Source organism: Delphinus delphis, chromosome 6, assembly GCF_949987515.2.
Source record: "Delphinus delphis chromosome 6, mDelDel1.2, whole genome shotgun sequence".
NCBI classification, from domain to species: domain Eukaryota; kingdom Metazoa; phylum Chordata; class Mammalia; order Artiodactyla; family Delphinidae; genus Delphinus; species Delphinus delphis.
The window spans coordinates 17,963,636-17,982,487 of NC_082688.1; the positions used below are offsets into that span (position 1 = coordinate 17,963,636).

The following is an 18,852-nucleotide window of genomic DNA, read 5'->3' on the forward strand; positions in this document are numbered from 1 at the left end:
GATTCAGCATTTCTAGAAGGAAAGCTGATAGATGATGTAGGAGAGAATAATGGGGTGGAGAGTGCTGGGCTTATTTAGATTGGCATAATCATAGAAGATGTTAGTCAAGGTATGGTGAAGAATGACACAGAGTGGGAGTAAAGCATTCCAGGTTCAGTCTAAAGGTATGTAAAGGACCTAAGCAAGAAAGAAGGGCTTGGTCCATAAGGGGCCTTAAAGAAACCTGAGTGGCAAGAGTCACAGACGAAGGAAAGAGCAGTAAGAGAGGCAAGGGCCAGATCATGGGGGGTGCCGTAGACTACGTGTTAGATTACATAGAAGTAATGGGAAAGCACTGGAGGGTTGCAACACACGGGTGACGTGACCTAATTCGCATTCTAAAATGATCAGGCTGAATGGTGAATGAAGAATAAGCTGGGCACAAGTAAAAGCAAAGTCAGTAACTAAACAGCAAAGGTGGGTGATCCTGAGTATGGTGGGTGATGTTCCCATTTTAAAGTTAAGGAAACTGAGAAGCATGAGTACAAAGTAACCAAAATCATAGCTCAGAAAGTCACAGAGTCAAAATGGGCTTTACCAAAATCAGGCAATATCCTACACACATTCAGGGAGTGTACAGTATGTGTTTCTAATCTTTGGCATTTCTTTGATTTCAATGGGCACCTGTATCTACACAGACAGACAGACAGACACACACACACACACACACACTGGAATCATAGAAATACAGGATGCTAACACAGGAAGAGATCATCTTTCTTACCCAGGTTCCATGAGAATCGAAGTTTAAAGCTCCAAGTCTGTGCTGTCTGATACAGCAGCCCCTAATCACATGTGGCTATTTAAATGTAAATGAATTAAATAAATGTAGAATTCACTTCAGTTCCTCATTTAAACTTGTCACATGTCAACTGCTCCACAGCCACAGTTGACTAATGGCCACCATACTGGACACTGCAGAATGTTCTATTGAACAGTGCTTCTCTAAGGCATCCACTGTACATAATGAATTAACCTCTCTCCTATGCATCTAAAATGGTACTAGTTATGTACCATCCTTAGGAGAACTGAGAAAACAGTTACTCAAAAGTCATTTTCTGTGTTCTGAGATTTGGAAAAGGAACCTTGGTTGAGCAAGGCTAGATCCCCTTGAGCTTATAGACCAGAAAAGTGAGGCTGAAGAGGAAGAAGAAATGGATGAGGTTGCAAAGCCTTCAGACCCAGGTCTCTCGGTCCCCAGTCCAGCATTCTTTCCAATACACCACAGCCCATTGTTCAGAAAAATGCAACCATCTAGTCAACACATGTTTGCAAGACAGATAAAAATAAAGGAGTTAAAAAAGCCAGGGGTGGCCTTGAATTATTTATTCAGTTGCCCATGTGTGAGGACACAGGCTGTGGGAGGATCTGAATATGTTTTTTTAAGGAAAACCCTTGTATTCTCTTAGACCACAGATGTGAGGAACAGCAGGAGGACATGAGGATGGCCAGGGGCGAGAGGTTGGCATTGATGAATGTAGTGGAAAACACCAGAGATTTTTCAGGGAAAGAGAACTTTTCAAGTAGCTCAACAGCTCTGGAAAACTGTACAAGAAGGGAGCTTGTATTTCCTGAACACAGAGCGTGTGTGCTAGGCATAGCGCAGAGGTCATCTTGTGGAATTCGCCACAAAAGCCAGGGGAAGTGAGCCTGGTTAGCACCTTTTATGGAACAAGATGCAGAGGGCCAGAGAGGATCAGAGAAGGGAGATGACTTGCCCAAGGTCCCATAGGCTGGGAGTGGTGAAGCTGAGACTGGAACACAGACAACTTGACATCAAAGCTCGCGCACTTTGTACTAAGCCGATTTCCACCAGTAGGAACTCGGTGTGTGTGGGAGGGTGACAGTTCCATTCCTTTACAACAATTTATTGAACTTGTTGACCTACTTCCTTTAGCCATAGACTATGGTCTACATAGCTGTTAACCCTAATTAGACATGTTTCTAAAATGTCAGTTTTAATTTAACGTATGATAACTCCGTTGTGAAATCGTAGACTGAACAGAATAGCTATTGTATGAGCCTCAAGTACCAACTGACTATAGGTTATTAAAAACATATTGATTGAAGCTGAGGGCACTATGTAATAGAGACATATCTCATTACACAACAATTGGCCCTCCAATAGGTTCCCAACAATCAGATGGTATTTATTTAATGGACAAAAACTGCTTTATGAAATACAAATTGAATACATACACAGGAAGCTTCATTTACAAAACTTCCATTTTCAAGTGGAATCGAGGCCAAGCCTTGACCAAAAGTCTGATACTCCTCATTGCCACAGAAAAAATAAATAAATCTATGGGCTGCTGGAAAGCCTGCTCTGAAGTGTCACATGAGGTTTCCCAACCCCAGCTCTAAGCTCCCAGTGAGGATGGCTGGGGAAGAGGAAGGGGGGTTTCTACAGAGGGCCTAGGGAGTGCACTTCCTTTCCCCGTGATCACATCCATCCAGCTGTCAAATGAAGGCTCTAGATTCAGGGACTGATAGTAGTGTGGAAAACTGGAGCCCGAATTTAACGTGATGCCATGATCTAATATATTTTTTACATACACACATGCACACGCACACACACACGTATACACCCATATTTGTGAGAGCTCCTTGCCACATTTTGTGGCCTTTTTTGAGGGGAGGGGTAACACCTCCTTCATAATTCAAAGTTTGGAAAGACTTAATGAAAGAACATGAGAGCCTCGGATAAGACACTGCAAAATGTGACTCGAAGCCCAGCTCCCACCACCTGCTATGGGCTTTTGGTCAAAGCTCTCCACCTCTTTGTGCGCCAGTCCCTACCTCATCTGGCAAATGCAGAAGTTGATTCCCCTGTTATAGAATTACTGGAAAGATGAAATGAGACTGTATAGAAAGCATTTAGTACAGAATCCAGTGCAGAGTAAGCACTTGATAAGCGGTGACAACCACGACCATAGAGTAATAATTAATCATCAGCTGGTTATTATTTCCACCAGCATCAGTGTTGTATCATCATTACTGGATAAAACATCCCCAAGAAGGGCTGGAAGGGGGGCAATCTACTAATCTACCCTAAATTATAGCCAAGTTCCAACCAAAATAGAGGTCAACATCGCAGTACGTTTCATGACCCTTTAAAATCCCCTAAAGCTTGAGCTCCTCAGGGAGTCCCGATGCTGAAAGGCAGCACAAGAAACCGTTTGATTCAGGTTTCCACCTTCAGGTCATGAAGGCATCATTAGATCCACTTTTCAGCTGACAATAAGACTCAGGGAGGGAAAGTGACTTGCCCAAGGCCATACCACTAGTGAGTGGCAGACAGGAGCTGAACTGAGGTATCTTGTGCCTCAGTTTATCATCCTCTGATCTTCTAAAAATTCTACCTTCAGTTCTATAAAACAACACTAGGCACAGGCACAGATTCTAATTATACAAAAATATATGTGGGACTTCCCTGGTGGCACAGTGGTTAAGAATCCACCTGCCAATGCAGGGGACATGGGTTCGATCCCTGGTCCGGGAAGATCCCACATGCTGCAGAGCAACTAAGTCTATGTGCCACAACGACTGAGTCTGCACTCCAGAGCCCGCGAGACACAACTACCGAGCCCGCGTGCCACAACTACTGAAGCCCATGCACCTAGAGCCCATGCTCCACAAGAGAAGCCACCGCAATGAGAAGCCCACACATCGCAATGAACAGTAGCCCCTGTTCGCCGCAATTAGGGAAAGCCCACGCAGCACTGAAGACCCAACGCAGCCAAAAAAAAAAAAAAAATCAGTGTTGAGCCCTGCTCAGCTTAATGCTGATTCAAGAGAAAGCTAAAAGCCTTAAAAAAAAATTATATATTAAATAAATTTATATATATATATGTATATATATGCCTGTGTATTCATGTATAATGTACCCTTCATATACTATACGTATAGGAAGGTGTTAGCCCGTTAACCAGAGGCAACTTCAACTCCTGAGCTCACGGAGATGAGACCAGTACCTCCATCGCAGAGGAAGTTCTGGCGACAGAGGTTTCCATGTTTTTAATGATAAAATGAAGCTAAATATTCACCACTTAAAATATGCATCATTACTCATTAATTTCTGTTAGCAATCATTCATGTATCCCCTGACCCCCAAATCTACATCGTGCCTCTATGGACCGGTCATTGTGCTAGTCGTGGCGGGCACTCGTTAAACAAGATCGAGAACAAAAAACACAGCGAAATCCCTCTCCGAGGCTGCTTCCCTTCCAAGTTTCCCTCTTCTTGGCAGGAGAGAGAGAGGGGCATCAACACTTCACAGGCCACACTCACCTTTCAAAGAAGTGGCCGTCGATGGGCGGGAACCACTCCAGCATCACAGAGTCGGTCGTGTGGCCCACGATCTGGGGTGCAAGGGCGACAGGCGCCGGCTTCCTGGAGGGCTGCCAGCTCTGGTACACCAGGTCCAGGTAACAGTGCATTCTGGCGACTTGATTGGGCGTGAAGGAGTCAGTGCAGTCGTCATCTGCAAGCGGGCAGAGGGAGAGATAAGAACCTCACTGCACGGGCGGGCAGGCAAGAGAATGATGATGTCTCCCAGTGGACCGAGAGCCAGCACCCCAGCCCTTGCCAGCTCGGAGCCGGCCTCTTCCAGTGCTCAAGAGTTAATGGTCTGTGAACAAATTAGTGCAGTCATCACTTCTGGAGACAGGTGAGAGGGAACAGGAGGAAGGGGAGGGAGGATAGAACTGAAAAGGCACGTCTGAGCCTGGAGAGGGAGGTCACGGATAAGGACAAGGGCAAGACAAGCTGCTTTCCACGGGGCCAAATCCCCTGGTCAGTAAGTCACACATTCCCTTATCCGCTCCCTCCCCACCAATCATTCAGCCTCTCTCACTCATCCACTCATTTTCTGGTGTATTCACTCATTCACCCACTCACTCCTTCTTTTACGCACTCACTCGTTCCTTCACTCACGCCTTCGCATTCATTCATCCACTCATTCATTAATTGTGCCGTTTCCTGATGCAGTGACACTGGCCTTCAAACAAGCTTTCTGAGCATCGATTCCATAGCCTCTGCTCTAAGCCGAGGGCCAAGGAAACGTAAAACATTCCTGCCCTCAAGGAGCTACCTGCCTCGTTATAGAGTGAAGGTCAGTTCGCTGTGTGGGTCAAGGTGGTTATAAGGCTGTTCAGGTCTGTGACACTGACTACTGATGAAGAGGAGTCGGCATGTTGAGGAAGGCGGAGGAACCGGAGAGGTTTCTGGATGTGGAACTGGAGGGCAACCAGGTTGCACAGCTAAGACTGAGAAAGAAAGGGGAGGCATGGCGGGAGGGGGAGCTCAGGCCTGCAGAGCCGATGTGTCCTACGCAGCAAGCACGGGCCAGGAGTCAGGCAGACGCAGAAGCGGTCCAGGCTGAGTGTCCACGGCGGGAATACAAGGACAATGACGCCTCCTGCACAGTGCTATCACCGGGAAATTCCCAGGCATGGGGCACTGTGCTTTGGACACATATAACCCTCCCACTAGTTTTGGAGTAAATGCTGTGATTTCTGCATTGTACAGAGGAGGAAATTGAGGCTGAGAGAGGTCTACCTGCTTTTTAAAGAGCACAGAGCTAGGGGCAGATCTGAGATTCGAACCCAGGCAGTCTGGACTCCAAGGCCACGTTTCTAATCCATATGAGAACTTCTTTCTGAGGGTACATGAGACCTTGTCTGGGGAAAGCATCCTGCAGGTGCTTGATAAACAGGAGTGGAGCCTGAGTCTGAGGGGGGCTGGAATACAATCTCTTAATGTCTTTAGATCTAACGACCTTCAATTCTAGTCTCTCTTTTCTAGGATGCGGAATGAAGGCCACGACCCGAGACTTATCCACACCCGCCCCCAACCCCCCACCCCAAGGAAGAAGCTGGACTCCCATCTCTCCCTCCAACAGCTTTATTCAGCTGCCCCAGGGGCAGAGCAAGGCGCTGTTTTGGCTTGGTTTCCAAAAACACCACTTCCCAGAGGTGTCCGCCTGGTCAGGGTTTCTGCAGCTGGGCCCCAGACGGAGGAGCACGGAGATCGCCAGATCTTAAAACAAACCCGCCACTGGGAGTCCCGCAGCATAAACTCACTTCCCCTTATCAAACAAACAGAAAATAACTTTGGGCAGGTGCTGGGCAGTTGGACATGACCTTGAGAATCCAGCTTTGAGAAGGGATGGGGTACAAGGAGGTTACACACAGAAGCTGCCTCCGATCCCCTTAGCAATTTTTGACAGTCTCCTTTCCAGCACCCTGGGGAAGTCTTTCATACATTGGGTGTCCTTTGGAAAACACTGTAAAAGAGTGGCTAGTTACACAAATCACTCTCAAGCCCAGATACCCCCATGTAAATCCTTGGATACCAAACGTTCTATGGGTCCCCACTGCCTGGAGAATAGAATCCAAATGCACTTGATGGTCTAAGCAGCGTTAGATCATTAGGTGCATTTTCCTTTGTTACTATGAACTTTGCACTTCATCCTGAAAGCTTTGGAAAAGCCACTGGATAGGTTACAGGCAGGAGAAGGACATGATGGCTAAGGAAGTAGGGGTTCTGTAGTTAGATTCATGCATGAGGAACCTGGAGTCAGGAATCTGGAGTCAAATGATTTTATGCCCTCAGTGCTTCGGTTTGCCCATCTGTAAAGTGGAGATGATGATGATAACAAGAGTGCTTATGTCAGAACACTGCTGAGGGTTATGAAAAGTGCAACATCAAGAGGTATGACCAATGCTCAGTGAACGCTCACTGCCTCGGGACCGGGAATAGTGCCTGTGTGTGTGTGCGCACGCATATGCGCTAAGGTGGGTGAGTGCTGGAAAACCAGGAACAGGAAAAAATAACAGAACGTAAAATAGTCATTCTCTTTGATCTCACAACATCCCATTTAGGAATTCAACAGATCGATACTCATGAACAAACACGAGGGAAAACATATGTACAAGGATGTCTCTTGAAGCACCATTTACATAGTAAAAATATTAGAAATAACACATCCCTCTGTCAACAGGGGGATGACTCTGTACCCGGAGGCACATGCACAGAAGAGAATTCTAGTCAGTCATTTCCAAAACAAGGAAGTAACTTTAAAACTCAGGTCCCTTGTGTGTAAACTGGGGACACTTAAATCAACCCCACTACTTAGAGCTGTGGTGTGGACTCCACGAGCTGGAACTTATTATAAAGCATTTATCAAGATGAATGAAGAAGAAAAACTTCAATGTTTTTCCTCTCTACCTTCTGATTTGTTTGCTTTTCTTCCCCCAAAGAAGCATATTTTCCTTTTCTAACTTAAACATTAGCCGTTTCCATGTCTGTCAATAAAAAGTTTGAAAAATGGACAGGTGATAGAACCTGGTAGGAGAACAGAACTGTACCTGAACTTTAAAGCTTTAGTCGGAAAATGTCCCTCCCAGGGTAGATCGCTTAGAGGCTGAACTGCTACCAGAATCTTGGGTGAGGTACGGGTTTCTGTTTATCATAAAGGCTCTGCCTCCATTAGCTAACGTCTCGGGTCAGCCCCTCTTAGCTTTCTGCCATCACAGGCTTTCCCTCCTGATATCCGTGGCCACTTGATCCTTGTGTCTAGGACCAGCCAACCCATCTTGTTCTTCTGTCCCCACGTTGTCCCCAAGCAGAAAGGACTTTGGGGGGATTTCAGTATTCTGGGGGCCTGCACCAGTCCCCATGCTCTTGAAGTTGTGCCCTGAGTTTTCTAATCAAACTCTGCTCTCAAGAACAATTTCCATCCATAACTGGAAGGGCACAGAGCATGGAGGTTCAGGGCCTCCGCTCCCCGTGGAGTCTTGGGCACAATGCTGATCCCTGACAGCCTCATTTCTACCCGCTGTAAAATAAGGAATCGTGATGCTAACTGCTTCCTACAGCTGATGAAAGCATTTAACAAGCTAACCCATTTCTAGTGCGTGAATAACTGAGTTGCCCTTTGTAAAAGTCTCTGCCGTTTTGTTGTTTTAAAAATAATGATAATGATAATGACAGCAACAGCAATAAGTGATTATATTCACTGTAGAGCATTTGGAATGTGCTTAGAATATTGCAAAGAAACAAACGCTACTGTAAACATTACCTAGAGATAATACAATTAATATCTAGTATACACATATATGTATGTGTAGATGGATGTGAATATCTACAGTGGATTTCTATAATTCTTATCACAAACATCATATATATAATTGTGATGATATATGATATATATTCCAGGTCTTACACTATACATTAGGCTCTGGGCTGTTTTCACGCTAAACTGAACAAATAATCCTACTAATTGTCACTTATCGAGCACGAGTTATAGTACCAAGGACAGATCTAAAGCCTTCACCTGTACAATCTCACCTACTGTCATGCAAGGTAAGGGTGATTAACCTCCCTGGTATCCATGAAGTAACAGGCCCAGAGAGAAGTAACTGGCCTGAGGTCAAAGGCTGGCACACAGAGGATTCAAGTTGGTCCCCACACTCCGCACTTCACACTCTGAACCACTAGGTTACTCTGCTCTGTGGCCCTCAGCCATCTGCTATGCATCCTCAGTGATCACAGAACGTTCTACCATATAGGTACCTTGTGATTTACTTCAGCAACCCATTCTCTTTGGACTTGTAGGAAGCTTCTGTCTTTTCACACGTATAAAAGCACTTCTTTCCTATGCTTGGCAGACAGTAAATGTCTAATTAATATTTGGAGAATAAACATTGCTCAGAACATTTTTAGGACTAAACCTTTAAACACATCAACTGATTTATTTCCTTAGGATATACTTCTTAGAGGTGGGACTTCTGGGTCAAAACGTATGTGCATATTAAAAGAGACACACAGAAAAACGGAGACAAGACACTTGCTCCCAAAGGGCGGGGAAGGCCTGGTTTCCACACTCTTGAGGAGGCAGGGTCTGGAGGGTCCTCTTGGTTGGCTCCCTATGGCCTATTACCTTCAGGAAGTAAAATCTGAGCTGCTGCCCTTCTATCTGCCTGGGGATTATCTAACAGCTCAACGTGACCGCACTCACCCGGTGCTTGACCTGGCTTGCCCCATCACCTGCCTGGTGTCTGCTTAATCTGAGCAGTTGGGACTCTCTTAAACTTCCCCAGTATCAGAAAGGGAGCCAAATAATTCTTGCTTAAATGCAGGCTCTGCAATAGAAGGCATGCCTTGTTTTTTCTGTGTGACCCTGGGAAAGTGACTTAAACTCCCTAAGCCACACTTTCTACATCTGTAAAATGGGTGCAATAGTAACTGCATTTACTCCATTGGGTTATTTTGAGGATTCAATGAGACAAGCCTAAGAAGTGTTTCCCACAGCGTCTGGCATGCCACAGGTACTCAGTAATCTCTGTAGACCTGTCACCAGCCACGTTCAATTAATTAAAATTACTTAGGACTAACAATTCAGTTCCTCAGTCTCACTGGCCGTGCTTCAAGGGTTCAACAGCCACACGCGGCTAACAGCTACCATACAGGGCAGCGCAGACACAGAACACATACAGCTCTGCAGCAAGTTGGAGGACCCAGGAAGGAAGGAACTTGGAGCAGCTGAGCCGGCAAGGTCTCCACCCTCTTGCCTTGACTGCAAACCCCCTGTGCATTGCTCTCCCCAGCCCTGAGAACCCGATCCTGGTCTGCATTTTGAATTTCATCCAGCTGCTTTTGTCACCTCATCTATCAGAGATCCTAAGGAAAACAAACATTTCAAAGTTCGTGGTTGCCTTGAATATGCTTTTGCGGGTGTAAGTTTGTTATCGTAGCTCAGTGAATTAGTTCTGCTGTTAATGGGTCACTGAGCTGAGGGGTTCCTTTAAAAAAACAACATTAAATCAATCACCCTTTAGATCTGTACAAAGGGGAACAAAAAAAGATTTAGTTTATGGGGGTCTGGTAGCTAGTGGCAGCTCCTGACCCCTAAGAGGCCGGCAAACTTCCAAACTCATGTTATTGTTTATTTTCCATGTGCATTGAGCTGGCCAAGGAAAGGTGCTATAGAAATGGAACGAAAGCAGGGCCCTGTGAGAGGACAGGGCACCGGATGTGAGATGCAGGCTTGGCTGGGAATGGGAGCCCAGCGGGAATCTGCTTTTGAGGAAATACCCAGTACTCGGGTCTTTTTTAGAGACGCAAACCTAAGGACCGTTTACGGTGCCAAGGGTAGGCACTGACTCTTCAAGAGACCTCAGGTGTGAACTGTAGGAACCTTAAACTGGAGAGGCCCCCAGAGGTCATCAGCCCAAATGGGAAACCAGGAAGACCCACGGGCAATCATCGAATTCATTGGGTTTCAGGAGGGAAATCCTCTCTTCAAATGCAATCTGAGGCAAAACTCCAACAGAAACGGAAAACTGTGGGAAGGGGGCTCCCCTGGTTCAAGCAGAGATGGAGGCCTAGAGGCACACAGCCGCTCAGGGCAGCCCCCCGAGGCGTATCTGTGGGACAGAGCTCGAAAGCCACCCAAAGTGCTCAATATCCCACTCAGCCTTCAGCTAGGTCTCATTTGAAGAGAGGCATGAGAGTAAACGAGAAAAAAAAATACTTGGAGTCACCAAAATATACAAGCAGCTCATGCAGCTCAATATCAGAAAAACAAACAACCCAATCCAATAATGGGCAGAAGACCTAAATAGACATTTCTCCAAAGAAGATATACAGCTTGCCAACAAACACATGAAAGGATGCTCAACATCACTAATCATTAGAGAAATGCAAATCAAAACTACAATGAGGTATCACCTCATACTGGTGGTCAGAATGGCCACCATCAAAAAATCTACAAACATATATACAATGGAATATTACTCAGCCAGAAAAAGGAACGAAACTGGGTCATTTGTTGAGACGTGGATGGATCTAGAGACTCATACAGAGTGAAGTAAGTCAGAAAGAGAAAAACAAATATTGTATATTAACGCGTATATGTGGACCCTAGAAAAATGTACAGATGAACCGGTTTGCAGGGCAGAAACTGAGACACAGATGTAGAGAACAAACGTATGGCCACCAAGGGGGGAAAGCAGTAGGGGTGGGGGTGGTGGTGTGATGAATTGGGCAATTGGGATTGACACGTATACACTGATGTGCATAAAATTGATGACTAATAAGGACCTGCTGTATAAAAAATATAAATAAAGTAAAATTCAAAAATTAAAAAAAAATCAACAAACAATAAATGCTGGAGAGGGTATGGAGAAAAGGGAACCTTCCTGCACTGTTGGTGGGAATGTAAACTGATACAGCCACTATGGAGAACAGTATGGAGGTTCCTTAAAAAACTAAAAATAGAACTACCATACAATGCAGCAATCCCACTACTGGGCATATACCCTGAGAAAACCATAATTCAAAAAGAGTCATGTACCACAGTGTTCACTGAAACTCTATTTAACAATAGCCAGGACATGGAAGCAACCTAAGTGTCCATCGACAGATGAATGGTTAAAGAAGACGTGGCACATATATACAATGGAATATTACTCAGCCATAAAAAGAAACGAAACTGAGTTATTTGTAGTGAGGTGGATGGACCTAGAGTCTGTCATACAGAGTGAAGTAAGTCAGAAACAGAAAATCAAATACCGTGTGCTAACACATATATATGGAATCTAAAAAAAAAAAAAAAAAAAATGGTTCTGATGAACCTAGGGGCAGGACAGGAATAAAGACACAGACGTAGAGAATGGACTTGAGGACACGGGGAGGGGGAAGGGTAAGCTGGGACGAAGTGAGAGAATGGCATGGACATGTACACACTACCAAATGTAAAAAAGATAGCTAGTGGGAAGCAGCCGCATAGCACAGGGAGATCAGCTCAGTGCTCTGTGACCACCTAGAGGGGTGGGATAGGGAGGGTGGGAGGGAGACGCAAGAGGGAGGAGATATGGGGATATATGTATATGTACAGCTGATTCACTTTGTTATACAGCAGCAACTAACACAACAATGGAAAGCAATTATACTCCAATAAAGATGTTAAAAAAATAAAATAAAATAAAATTAGAGATTTAACTAAGCAATTCCATTGTAAAAAAAAACAAAACAAAAACCTTTGAGTCAGATGTGCGACCTGGGGCCAAAGACTTCAGTCAGCCTATGGATTGTACTGTCACCTATGAAATGGTGATAGTTCCTACCTCATAGGTTTCTTGTGAGAATTAAATAAGATGGTGTATATTAAAGTCCTTTATGAACAGTAAGCTTTTTTACAAGTAGAAATATTATTATTGATAAGAATCAATTTTATATGCCTGTTATTAGAGAATGTATTCATTTTCCTCCCCTCCTGCGTTTCTCTTTCCCTTCTTCCCTCCTTCCTCCCTTTCTTCTTAACAAACATTTTTAAAGCACAAGGCCCTGTGCTAGGTACTGAGAATACAGTGATGTATTTAGGGGCAAAGCTCTGCCTTCACAGAGCTCGCTTGTTTTGGTTGGTGGAAAGGAACACTTAAGTTGAATATTATAATAGAATTGGATGCTGGGCTACCATGCGCAATTTTGCAGGTGGTGCCTTACCCAAAAGCTCTTGGTTAGGCGGCCAGTAGTGAGGGCTGTGACTGCCCTAAGGAAGGGATATCTTTTTCTGATTTGCCAAAGATGTTATAGGGGCTGGAAGTGGCCTTGATATACACTAAAAGGAAGTACAGGGCATCCTAGAATCCAAAGAATGAGTCTTTAACGCTGTTACTGATGGTATGAAAAAGGGCTTTGAAAGGATATATGCAGTTAGGAGAAAAACATAACCAACTTATGTAATAATTTCATATTTGCAAAAGCACTCTATTTTTTTCTATAATAAAACACTAAAGGAGCATGTGAGAGTTCTGTGTTTTAAAAAAAGTTTCAAAGAAATAAATAAATAAAGTTTCAAGCACCACCAACTTAGAAAACTACAGCTGCAAAACTAGGAGGAACCTTGGAGGTCAGTTCCAAAGATTCCACTTTCTTGAGAAAAGCGGGACCCAGAGAGGGCCTGTGACAGACCCCAAGGCATTAGGTGGCCCTGTGGCAGAGCTGGGCCTTCTGCGCAGGTTTCCCTACTTTCAGTCCTGGTGAGCTGCCTGAAGTATCTTTCTGAGGAGCCCTCAGATACAACATCTTCCTTGTATCCACGAGGTGCTCACGGAAGGAATATTATCTTGATTATTTGGGATAAGGAATTGTTGGGATGAAGAAATCTCAGAAAAGGCAAGCAGCTTGCTCGAGGCTTCTCTGAGCCAGGACCAGAGGCCACGTCTGACACCCAGCCCCGTGCACCCTGCAGAGTGTGGGTCTTACCTGCATAGCTCATGAAGTTGCTGTAAGGAGTGTTGAAGAAGCTGTTAAAGCCACAGGTGTCATTCCCTGGCCCCGGGTCACCGCAGAACTTGTGCTTTGGGGCTGGGTTGGTGTCACTGCAGAGGTCTCCGGTCTCAAAGGAGGGCTCTGTCTCCATGCAGGGGTCACTGCAAGATTGGATTTCTGAGATGCCTCGGAAGATGTGATAGAGGCCCAGGCTGTGCCCGATCTCATGGATCATGGTGTGGGTGTGCCCAGGAATGCCATAGAAAGATGGATTCAAGACAATGCCACCTGCAAGGGGAAAGCCAGAGGATTAGGCAAACTGGGCACTCTGCTTCCTGATGCAGGTATCCCCAGATCAACCAAGGGTAAATGGGGTGCTGCCGAAAGTAACCACAGGCTTCTCCACCCTATGTCTCCACTGCTGAGAGCTGTTGCGACTTGCGGTGTTAATCACTGATTGAGTAGGAAGGAGTCTCAAGTCATTTTGTGCAATCCCTTCATTTTTCAGTTGAAAACACCGATGCCTAAAAAAGTGAGGCAACTTAACCAAGGGGATTTCAAACTCCTTAGACGAAGGGGCATAATCAGAATTCAAGGACTTTGATTTCTGGGCTGGCCAGCGTTTCAGCTGCAACTTCTTAGGAAGCGTGGCATGCCCTGGTTCACAAACACTCTACAGGCATTTGCTTAAATGAAGCCCTCATGGCGAGACACCTCGGTTCCGGTTCTCATTTTGCCTTCAGTAACTCTGTGAAGTTGAGCAAATCGCTTGCCATCTCTGAATCCCGTTTCTGCAGCTCTGTGCCCTCTGAGAGTGAATATTCATGAAGTCCAGCACCATGGCGCGCTCACCATCATAACACTGGTCAAAACAGCCACTGTTTCTTGAGCATTCGTTATGTATCCTCAGGCTCTGTGCTCAGTGTCTAATGTGTATAATCACACTGAATCCTCTCACAACCCAGTAAGAGGGGCACTGACTCACAGAGAGGTGAAGTAACTGGCCCATGATCGAATTAGTAAATGGGGAGCTGGAATTTGAACCCAAGATCCTTGGGTTCCAGAGCCAGGGATCTTAATCTGAGTCCTACTGCTGATGCTCACCACAGGGTCCAGAAGATGGCATCTCATTAAATGTATGTTGAATATTTGCTGAATGCCGACCCAATTAAAGATGTTTTGTGAGGCCTAAGTAATCACGCGTAGGCAGCCGGCAGAGCACCTGACACACAGCAGGTGCCCTACTTACTGTCTAACCACGTGCTCCTCCAGGTGTAGCTCAAGAACGAGCAGCACCGGCGTCACCTGGAGGGTGACTAAAAACGCAGACTCTTAGGCCCCACCCCAGACCTACAGAAGCAGAGCGAGTACTTTAACAACAGCCCCAGAGGACCTGCCTGTGCGTTCCTCATCTACCCCACGTCTTAAAAGATGGGGCTTTGCTTCACTTGGGCAGATAGATGGACCAGACGTCAGGAAAATCAATGGATAGCATGGCTCTATGTTCATTTTTAGGCACTGGAGAAATACATACAGGCTGGCAGAGAGATATTTCAACTGGAAAATCCAAGTGTGGGGAATTTCCTGGCAGTCCAGCGGTTAAGACTCGGTGCTTTCATTGCTGGGGGCGCAGGTTCGATCCCTGTTCGGGTAACTGAGATCTCACAAGCCACGCGGGGTGGCCAAAGAAAAAAGAAGGAAATCCAAGTGTGTTTAAGGGAAGGTTAAGATGCAAGTCTGAGCAACCTGCAAGCAGTGACTGTGTGCAGAGCAGGATCTTATGAAAGAATGGAGAGGAGCCAGGGCCGTGCTGATTTGTGCTGGCAAGCCTGGAGCAGGCATGGGGGTAGTTTTATCTCGGACTGAACTGCTGGGAGGGCGAGGCTGCTCAGCCATGGGGCTCATGGAGTCTATTAATTCTGAACTGCTCAGAGCCTTCCAGCACAAAGATAAAGATGTACGAGAGGATGTGTGGGGCTGTGTGCACGCGCGTGTCTATGTGAGAAGGGGGAGGCAGAGGCAGGGAGGAAGAGAAATTGAGACAGGAAATCTCTCTCAATTATTTTCTGTCAATCATAATATGAAACATAATCACCTTCCCACCCAAGGCTTTTTCCAGGGATCGTGGCATAACAGCAGGAAAAGAGGGTAAAATATATATATATATATGGTTCTAATAAATTGGGTTTGATTGGGCCTACTGCAGAGGAGTTGCTTATGATCAAGATGTCTCAGGATGGGGAGACGGCAGCCTGGAGGCCAGCTGGAATTAGCTTGACATGGATTGCAATCTTCATTCTGTCTTGCACTGGCTGTGTCATCTTGGGAAAGTGACTTTGCATCTCTGGCGTGCTCTAAAATAAACAGCTACGATAGAGAGCGCCAATGCTTCTCTGTCTTTCCATGAAGCTTTAACATTGAGGTAAACGGGGAATGGGAGGCTGGCAGGACCCCTCAGGTATTTCCGGGGATAATGACAGGATTGCAGACTTAATGTCCAGCCTGGCTCTGTCTGTTTCACCTCATCCCCTCCCAACGCTCCCCTTTTCACAGAGCGACAGCACAGAGCTTGCGCCCTGTTCCACTGCTTCTCTTAAAAGGTGACATAGCTGGAGGCTGACATCATCCTGAAATCCTATAACATGCTATGGATTTATAGCCTTCTGTATTCCTGGTCCTGAGCCAGTCTCTGAGATTCACGGTATTATCAGGAGTATTTCTCTCTAATTTTAGAAGCCTGCTGTTCAACCCTTCTAAAACTCTGATCATGACGCTTTTGGTTGATTTTCCAAGAGGACAGAATTTCAGCACTGAGAAGGGTCCTTGGAGACCCTCTAAGTCTAACCTATTCCTTTAAAATCTGAAGAAATTGAGACCTGGAGAAGGAAAGAGTCTTGCCTAAGGCCATCCCGTTAAGTCACAGCTAAGAACAACCATGTATTTTGGCCCTGAACCAGCAAAATTACCATACACCATGTTAGGCATGTGACACGAGCTAATCAGCTTCAGCTTGCCTCAGCTGCACACTCTCTTTCTCCTCGCCCCTGTCTGTCTAGGGCTGCCTGTCTATCTGTCTACCCACCCATCATCTATCTCAGGGTTTCTCAACAACAGCACTACTGGTATTCTGGGCTGGATAATTCTTTACTGTGGGTATTGGAGGAGATCTAGCAGCATCGCTGGCCTCTACCCACTAGATGCCAGTAGCATTCCCCCATTTGTAAAATCCAAAATGTTCTCTAGACATTGTCAAGTGTCTCCTAGGGCATAAAAATCCACCCAGTTAGAACCACTGGATATTTATTTTTGTTTCTATCTATTTACACAACCACACATATGTGTGTGTGCACACACACAGACACACAAATTGGTTTCACTCTCTTAAAAACAACTAGGAAAAGACGGTGGTCTGGAGGGAACTCAGTCTAGAGTTTGACTCAACACAACTTTATTGTTTGAAGTTGCAGAGTCCCTTATCTCCAAGATATTGTGGATTTAGAGCAGCTGCTGGACTCTGGCTGTATCACCAGGAGACCAGACAGGCCTGAGGAAAGATCCAGCACCATCACTCTGCTGAGCCCTAACATTCTCAGATGAAGGTACTCACTGAGTCATCACTATTCACTGGTGTACATAATAGGAACATTCTGACAAGGGGAAAAGAGCCAAATCAATGGCAGTGCCCTCAGTCAATGGAACATTATGTGGCTGTTAAAAAATATCTTGTCTTTAGAGAACTGGACATAACCTAGAGAGATGTTTTCCTCTTGTGATGTTAAATGAAAAAAAGTTGGGTGGGAAGTAATTTTGAAGACTGTTCAACATGGGAAAATGTAGATAGCATAATACTAAGTGAAAAAAAAGAATATTAAGTGAAAAAGAAGACATGCACGTATGCTATGATTTCAAACATGCACAAGCTGAAAAACGCATGTCTACCTATAGACGTGTATTGGAAGAGAGCATGGAAAAATTAAAGAACAACGTTTGCTTACAGGGCCTGGTTCAGAAACCACTGTCATTTCTGACTTTTGGTGACTGGTTTGTGTAAACGTCTGTCTTGTTTATGGATTTGAATAATTTGAATGTAAGAAGAGTTCCTGGTGGTGTTGCTGGGTGGAATATGGAGGAACAGGGAGTTCTTACGAACTCTCTCTTGCCTCTTTGGCATCTTTCAAGTCAACCCATCACTGGCTGGGCCAGCACAATGTGGTTACTAGGTAGAGAAGATATCTGCATGAACTAAGAGGCAGGGCGTATAAAGAGAAAGCAACAGATGGAGAGAGTTGGAAATTTAAATTCCAGTTGTGGTTCTGCTGCTGATTTGTGACCTTGGATAAGTCCCATTCCCTCTCTGGATCTTAAGTTTCTCCACTGGTAGAACAGGATTAATAACGTTGTGATATTTCTCAAAGCATCACTTGATGTGTGAAAGATAAGGAATGCTAAAGAGTTTTGAAAAATTAAAAAGTGATAAGTAAATAGGTTGTTCACCATCATCACTACCATGATCTCCATCATCATCATCCTTACTACTAAACGTATTCCTGTACTAATCCAATTTCTTCCTGAAGAAGTTTCTAATTCTCACCTAAATGCATTAGGGCCTCCTTGTCCCACGGCCAAGTTGCCACTCCTGCCAATTCCTCCTCCGAGGAGTTTGCAAAGAAGATATTGAGGTGTGTTGATCCATCCAGTCTAAGAATGTTCTTCAGCTCATTAACATCCAAGTATGCTCTGTAAGAGAAAAAGAACCTTGGCTGTCATCACCATCCAAAAAAGGTAGTATTCAAATAACAGGTACTCCCAAATTAATTGAGTCACGATGTGCCAGGCACTTGGCTAAGCATTTTATAAACATCGTCTCACGGACTGCCTCCAATAATCTTCTATGGTAAGTGAGATAATCCCATTTTACAGATGAAAAAATTAAGTCCTTGTGAGTTTAAGAAACTTGAAGACTGCTCAGCTTATAAACAATAGCAGAGTTCAGTTTAAAACCTAGATTTATCTCAAGTCAACATCTGTGCCCCTAAGGACTCTGCTATATGGACTGAGGATAGGGCAACATAATGTGGATATAGATTGAGAACAGACCATGGAAGAGATAACATGTATTCTAGCCTTGGCGTCTTCCCAACTTCATTCATTCACTATGGACCTCGGACCACGTATTTGGCAAATACAAAGCTGTCCCAGGAGGCCTACCTTGCATCTCTACTCAAACCTTGCAAGGAGGTGTTATTACTCTGTTCTCAAGATAAGCAACATGTGGTCCAAAGTGATGAAACAGGTTGCCCGAAGTTGCAGAACTGGGTTTCAAGGCCAATTCTGTCTAGCTTGGAAACGTATGCTCTTTACGCTGGGGCGTGATCTGCCTCCCGTGGATGATTCTGCATTCTGTAAGCCTCTATTTCTTTGTCCATAAAATAGGCTAAGGGATATGGCATTTGGGGTAGCTGCTATTGTAGATATTTAGAACATAGACTGACATGTTCGGAAAGTAAATTAATTCCCCACGCTACGATCATCAGC

The 18,852-nt window shown here is 45.0% G+C and overlaps 1 protein-coding gene across 1 annotated transcript in view; it reads right to left on the reverse strand.

Moving 5' to 3' along the window:
* Nucleotides 1-18,852, reverse strand: part of PAPPA (pappalysin 1) — a 254,491-nt gene that overhangs the window by 180,027 nt on the left and 55,612 nt on the right. Inside the window, exons 3-5 of the mRNA XM_060014251.1 lie at nt 17,909-18,054; nt 13,312-13,605; nt 4,330-4,522 (exon numbers count right to left, since the gene is read on the reverse strand). Coding sequence (XP_059870234.1) covers nt 4,330-4,522; nt 13,312-13,605; nt 17,909-18,054 — 633 coding nt within the window. The remainder of the gene's footprint in view (nt 1-4,329; nt 4,523-13,311; nt 13,606-17,908; nt 18,055-18,852) is intronic.